The 7,500-nt window shown below is 41.4% G+C and overlaps 1 protein-coding gene across 1 annotated transcript in view; it reads right to left on the bottom strand.

Moving 5' to 3' along the window:
- Nucleotides 1–6,061: 6,061 nt before the first annotated feature.
- The window catches only part of angpt4 (angiopoietin 4), a 21,755-nt gene continuing 20,316 nt past the window's right edge, over nucleotides 6,062–7,500 (bottom strand). The window contains exon 10 of the mRNA XM_079341175.1: nucleotides 6,062–6,829. Within this exon, the coding sequence (XP_079197301.1) occupies nucleotides 6,669–6,829 (161 nt within the window). The 3' untranslated portion in view covers nucleotides 6,062–6,668. The remainder of the gene's footprint in view (nucleotides 6,830–7,500) is intronic.

Raw genomic sequence — 7,500 nt, forward strand, 5'->3', positions numbered from 1 at the left:
ACAAACCATAGACTGTAAAAATAATGGACGGGACAAGGTCCCCTGTGAAGTGAAGCTTTATTTTTAGAGCTCCCCCTACTGACTGGCTGCAGTATAGGTCATAAGCCCCGCCTCCTCAATGATAACAGACGGGACTTGGGTCAAACTGTTAAGTTAAAATACTCGTCACATAATTTTTTTCCAGACCCAAACTCTGCTGTGATCATTAGATATTATCACCCTACATGGTGTTCAAGTGCTCATCTTTCTGTGAAGTTTGTTTTAAATAAGTTATTTGAGGTTAAAAAACGGGATTTGACGTCACACATGGCGATGATTGACAGCCGCGGATCTTGCGTAGCGCTCTTTGTAAATAAACAGTTACGTCGTGAAGTGGAAGCCGAGACTCCACGGAGCTTTTCTGTTCAGTTTTTTCGTCTTTTTTGAGCTGGTGAAAGCTGTTTTTTCTGCAGTAAACTAATGTCACGGACCTGTGGACTCTAAGGAGCTTTGCAGTTTTTACAGTAAGTAATAAAGTTTGATTTATGTGTCATTGCTTAAAGCGCTATCGAGCGAGCTAACATATTAGCAGGCTAAGCTAGGTTAGTTATCAGGTATGATTTATCTATTTATTTTACTTTTAATATGAGCAAACCTAAGAACTGACATATGTTTCTTGATATTGTTATATCGTTTTTGTGAGTGGAATTGTATTTAAAATAAAAAACATGGTAATTAAAATCAGCTCATAGATGGCCGTTCATTGACTGTACAGTTATGTTTCAGTAAATAAGAAAATAGGTCTGGTAAGGTTTTAAAAAAAGTAAGTGTACATGTTTACAGTCTGTGTAAAGAGTGTGTTATACAGAGAGTAACATGTCACCATGCAGGCTGATATTTATAATACTGTATAATGAGGGAGAATATTTCTCTAGATATCAGGATCAAACTAAAGTAAGCTCTGATTTAACTTCTGTCTGATTTAAGAGACTGACAGAGAAACGTGAACACAAACAATCAGCGGTGGTGTAATGTAATATTAACCGAGCATCACGCTGCTGTCAAATATTCAGCATGAGTTTACACACACACTACCAATCCAATAATCACAAGTTGATCATGTTGTACATTTAATGACGCTTATTAATAAATTGTGTTATAACTTGACAAAACCTGACACAGACTATAAAACAGGCTGCTTGTGATGGTGGTTAGGAGGAGACAGACAGGCTCAATAAAAGAAGGCATAAAGATCACGTTTCTCACAAAATTATATATTAATGTTTCTTATTTTGCATATATAATCATTAATGAAGATTTTATGTCTTTTAATAGGTATTCCCTGTTTTCACCAACATATTATACATTAAAACTGAGGATTTCCTTTTTCTCATGTTGTCTCTCTCTTCCAGCTCAGTCCTCGGAGGATTGCAGGACCTGACCACTGCTTCTCTTACCAGGGCGTTTTGGTCTGATCTTACACTGGACGGCGGTCTGATGTGAAACAGTGGGGCCGAGTGTCCGCGCCTGAGCCACAGAGGACGCAGCTCGCACGTCCTGAGCAATGTTTGACAATTCATTCAAAAGATGAACGGAAGAAAAGAGAGGCTGTTTAATACCGAGGTTTTTCTTATAAGCCACATTTTCTTTTTGTTATATTTAGATTAATCTGCTTTAACTTTAAAATACTGTGCATTCATTTGCCTCTTTCAAACCTGTATAACCCACAAAAACCTTAAATACTACCTTCATCTAACTGAACAATCAAGTGAAAGAAAGTAACTTAAAATACCACACTATGTTTTTAAGCACAATCTGTATTTGTTAAAGTTACAAGACTAGTGTTACATTTTCATGTGATTGAATAAAATATAATAATGTAATTGCCTTCTCAGTCGTGTCTGTATCATACCACTCTACTGTCTTTATGTGCATGCTGTCTTTAACACTAACCTGCATTAAATGTTCAGCACTCGAGTGTTGATGTACTTTTAAAGCTGTTTGTTCCCAGCTGTGACTTCTGTCATTGCCCTTCAAGAACATGAGACATTCTATGTTTATACAGCTTAAAACAGGAGAGAAAAGGTTTAAATCAATAAATACTTTATTTGATTTATAACACATAGTGTGAATGATGGTTCAGTTATAAAAGTGAGGAGGTTGCAGGTTTGAATCCCTGTCTGACAGGAGTCTCTCTGTGAGTAGTTTGCATGCTCTCTTCCTTCCACAGTCCAAAGGTGTTCACCCAGAGGAGAACAAAGTAAGGGAGACCATCAGGTGAGCTGGCAGGGGTATCTGTATCAGCCATCTTTCTTCTTCCTTGTGTCTAAAATGAGGATAATAAAAAACAATGAGATAAACATCTTAGACAAGGAAAAGAACCAGAGAAAAGGTCCATACAAACAGAAACCTTAATGAAACAGATTCATTTACCAACTCCACAGTTATGCACAGAAACACATATACTCTGTAAATGTACAATAGAACTGAAGGTAACTACTGACAGCAGATATAACTTTAGTACTATGTGCATCACTACTTTCAATCATATAACATACTTTCACCAGCATATGTTAGATCTGTACACAGCTTATGTTGCTAACTTAGCTTAAAATAGTTTTAGTTCGTTTTTTGCCAAAAATAAAAGGTTTAATAACCCACACAGTTAAAGGAAGATAGATAGATAGATAGATAGATAGATAGATAGATACTGAGGGAAATTCAAGGCATCCAGTAACAATAAACAAGACATACAGGACACGAAAAAAACGTTTAAATTCAATAATTAATATAAAAGTGTGATTTTCTTAGTTTCTGAATGAACTACGTTTAGATATTTGACTTGAAATATATGGTGGTTTTGTACTCACGTTTATGGTCGGTAGATGAATTTCTCTCCGTAAAGATTCTTAAGTTCTTGGCGTAGCTGGGCTGCGTAAGCTATCAGAGCGGTACGCAAAGTGGGCGGGGGCGTGTTGCCAGGGCTCCTCCCGCCGGACCCTACTGCGCAGACTCTGGTTGCAAAATTCCAAGATGACAGCGCCCATGAGGGCTGTAAAAAAGCTTCACGAACGTAGAACGGAAACAGCTACAGTCCACAACCCACTTGTACCAAACATGGAGGACCAGACACCGCCACCTTCTGGACACACGGCGTCAGCTCTCTTCCAGAATCTTCTGTGTGATCCAAAAACTTCAGTTCGTTGACTCATCACACCTATTTTCAGATCTTCTTTTGTCCAAAGACTGTCGAGGTTTCACATGAAACGTCTCTTTCTCTGGCCATTGTGAGAGCCACACCCGCTCTAGTGTGTGTGTGTGTGTGTTGTGTGTGTGTGTGTGTGTGTGTGACTGTCTCATTTAGGCCTGATTTGGTTCACCTGAGCTGCCTGCTGGAAACGCAGGAGGCAATCAGCCAATCAGAGGCCAGCCCTGCAGCCACAGGCTGTAGTGTACACACACAACACACACACACACACACACACACACACACACACGCTGTCTCACCTTTTATGTTTCTGTTGTAATAAATAACTTTCATTGACCTGAAACATGTGGTTTTATATTTACGTGATGTTGCTTCCTTCTCCCTCCAGGAGCCGGCTCGTCAGATTTATCAGCTTCACGTTCAACAGCTTTCAGTTTGTATGAAAACACAGATGACACGATGACGCTCAGATGTGAAGGAAGTGAAACCTTAAATAAGATGCTGCTTCACACTGAGGTCACCTGACCTCACGCTCCTGATCATAAAGGATGTTATTTGATGGCACAATGACAACGCGAGCGTCAAGTCAACTGATGGAATGTTTACTTGTACTTTCATTTTGTTATTTGCTCCGAACACGCCAACACGTCGACGTTCACAGGAAAGCAGGAAGTGATCATAAATAAATCCGATCATGTTTGGAAAGGAGCAGGGAGAAGAAATCTTATTTTTACCTTAAAAACAGAAACAAGACATGTGGAGATGATCTGTCCAATTATGAGTCTTTGACTTCCAGGTTTATAAGGAGGTAAAAACACACCAAAACACTAATTGCCAATTTGCAACAGTCTAAAAACTTTCTACTTGTACATTTTTAAACTGAAATATTTATATATCTCTTTAATCTGATCCCTGTAACAGAAACACACATTTAAAGTTGTCCGTCCAAACTGATGTTTGAAATTAAATGTTCTTTTAAAAACAAGGTAAACAATCAGCTCTTCAGCTTTACTCATTTTAATAAAACACATTTGTCTGATAAATTAATCAAGCGTCTTTTAATCCACATTTCAATTATTCGTACACTCACATTCATCCAGTTTGTTCACTGTGGATCCAAAAGTCTTCACTCATAATGATAATAACAGAAAAGTCATGTTTCATCTGTCTTACAAACATAGACATCGACTGTATCAGTCCCAACAATGGCTTCATTTAACCCTTTGATGCCTGTTGTCGCGAATTAGCATCAAACCGCTTCCGCTCCAAATGCAGCCAAAACAGCGTCCGTGTTCCTCCACTGCTGGTTGATGCACTTTCAATACAGACCTAGGAACCTTTAGCAAGCATTCGTTTGTCGTAGGACCAGTCAGCGACAGAACAACATCCGTTTGATGTGCTATTTTTATGTAATATCTATTTATGTGCTGTTTTCAAATAAACATTCTCAACTTAATTTAGCAGAAGCATGCAAAAACATGCTTTAATACTTGGAGATAAGTTCAGGCATCACGGGGTTAAAATACATTTTTAAAGGGATTCGTCTCCATTTGCATGAAGTTTCGTGTTATTAGAAAGCGGGTCGTATTTTTGAATGGTCGGTCATTTTCCCCTGAGGCGGGAAAGCTCCGTATTTCTTTTCTGAAGAGGAACTTCAGATGACACAAAAATCCTCATGTTGCGTCATCGGAGGCTGCTTTGGTGATACTGCATCTCTCGTTCATCATGTATTCAACCACTGAAGCAACGGACCAATCACAGATCAGTGGGCGGGACCTCACTGCCCGATTCTAAAAGCAACGTCCGCCATCTTGCTAGGAAGCTACGTTAACAGGCTCTGTGGAGAAAGCAGAGAGCCGAGAATGACGGATTCTACATACATGAGCCGATGTGAATACAGATCCATGTTTCAACGGGTCAATTTGACCTTAAAGCTTTTAAATCGGACTTTTGAGCATGTTGACTCGACTCATTGTGATTCCATTATTCATCATGTACATTCATGGATAAGATATACTTCTCATTGAATCTGTCTGGATTTTCAGTCATGGTTTGTTTGGACTTTTGTGCAGGGAGCAGGTTTGTTTGATTCAGTAAGTGACAGCACGCAGGTGAGTTTCAGGATGGACACAGTTCAGTGATTGGATGTAATTCAAACTGGCTCATGTGACTAATTCAGACTTGGCAGCAAAGCAGGGAAAATACAGTCATAGTGAGTTGAAATGCTGGATAAAGCTAGCGGTAGCTTGCAGAGTAGCCACAAGCGGCATCGTACACGTGTTCCTCTGGGGCTGAACGGGCTCGGGTACGGTCCAACTGGACCTTTTGGGCCAACTAAAGGTTTGATTGTGAGTTGAAGCTCAGACACATCATGATCCAACAGATATCTTTATCCTGAAGCACTGATGTCTGCCATTATAACACACAGACTCCCTCTGAGGCCCACGTGAACTAAGCCTTTGGTCAGATTTCTGTTAGTAGCATTGTTGGACAGAGAAACCCTCTCAGGGTTGACGAGGATGCTCATTTGGCATAAGTTAATAGAGAGCTGAAGATTTGTATATTAATAATAATAATAATAAAGGAAATCATAATAGAGACAGAGTTATACATCATGAAAACAAGAGTGTGGTGATATCCTAGTACTGGACGACTCTTGGGCGGAAGGTCTTACCCAGGGTGCCAAATGCGTGGTGGCAATCGGGGGGTCCCCCCTCCAACATGGTCCCGGTGCAGAGGCTTATGCAACCAAGACAGTAGTCCACCCAAAGCTGAGGACTTCAGCATCCAGTACGAGGTGATCCTCAGACAGAAGCTTTGCACCATCATGATCCTAGATGGTCCTAGGACAGGAAGAGGAGGGGCGGTACCATCATGACACTGGATGGTCCAAGGACAGGAAGAGGAGGGGCGGTACCATCATGATACTGGACGGTCCTTGGGATGAAGGTCATCCCCTCGTGATACAGGAAAGTCACTGAGCTTCGCGTCACTCCGTCATGTTGGGGAGAAAGTGGTACCATCATGATTCTGAACCGTCCAGAGATGGCATCCTGAGGTGGGGAGATGTGGGACCATTCATCCTTAGTGAGGAACCAGTACAATCAATGAACTAGATGTTCCTCGGGAAGACGCTAGCACCATCATGACACTGGACAGTCCTAAGGCTGAAGGTCACGCTGTCACAATACTGGAATACCACGAAGCAGAGGATCACGATACTGGTAGAACCTTTTGCAAAATCGTACCATTAATGGACGATCCTAAAGTCGTACCTATCATGATACTGGACGGTCCAAGAGCTGAGGATCGTGGACTGTCCCAGGGATGAAAGTCCTCTAAAAGGATTCTGGACTTTCCTCGGGAAGAGTATCATACCATCTTCCTCCTTGTGTGCCCGTAGGAATAAGGTCGTACCATCATGAAACTAGAAAGTCGTCTGGCTCAAAGGTTGAACTGTCAGTTTTAAGTAAAGGTGTTGTCAGAAGTCATATGGTCGAATCATCATGGAGGTGGAGCGCAGGGAGTAGCTGGGTCCTTTGAAGTGGTGCCACTTGATGCCGTTTAGCTTCCTGATGTTGTGACCAACGGTGTAGTAGATGCCGTTCAGGTTGGAGAATCCACAGGCATCAAACCACCAACCTGATGGAAAAGAAGGGGCGAGAGGAGAAGAGAAGAATGGAGGGATAAAATGTAGAGAGTTGTAGGAAACATACAAAGGTGACAATGAATCTTAGAAAAAGACAAGGATGAGGAAGGCTGAATAAGAGAGATGGAAGAGAACTGGGAGGACGATGAAGTACGTTGGTTGGAAAAAGTAAAACTTGCAGTGGGAAAGAACTGGAAACAGGAGCATGAAAGATGATGCTCAAGCTTGGGTGCAAATTTCATATTATTCCCATCTGGTCTATTGGTTAGGATTCCTGGTTTTCAGCCAGGCGTCCTCGGTTCAACTCCCGGTATGGGAACTTAGTTTTGGGCGGCAGTAGCCGGGGTTACAGGAGGGTTGCCGGTTCAAGTCCCGCACAAACCAAGTTGGGAAATTGGTTTGGTAGCTGGAGAGGTGCCAGTCAACTTCCTGAGCACTGCAGAGGTGCCCTTGAGCAAGGCAGCGACCCCTAAAACTGCTCTGGAGCCTCTCTTTTAATGCACGAGGATCCTGTTTGTGCATGAGTGTGTATCTCGGCCTATGTGTGTGTGTGTGTGTGTGTGTGTTCATGTTCATTCGACAGATTTCCCCTGTGGGATTAATAAATTATTATTATTATTATTATTATTAAGAAGTGAGGAAGAGTGAGTGAGTTGGTTTTCAG

Source organism: Symphodus melops, assembly GCF_947650265.1.
Source record: "Symphodus melops genome assembly, chromosome: 4".
Lineage (NCBI taxonomy): Eukaryota > Metazoa > Chordata > Actinopteri > Labriformes > Labridae > Symphodus > Symphodus melops.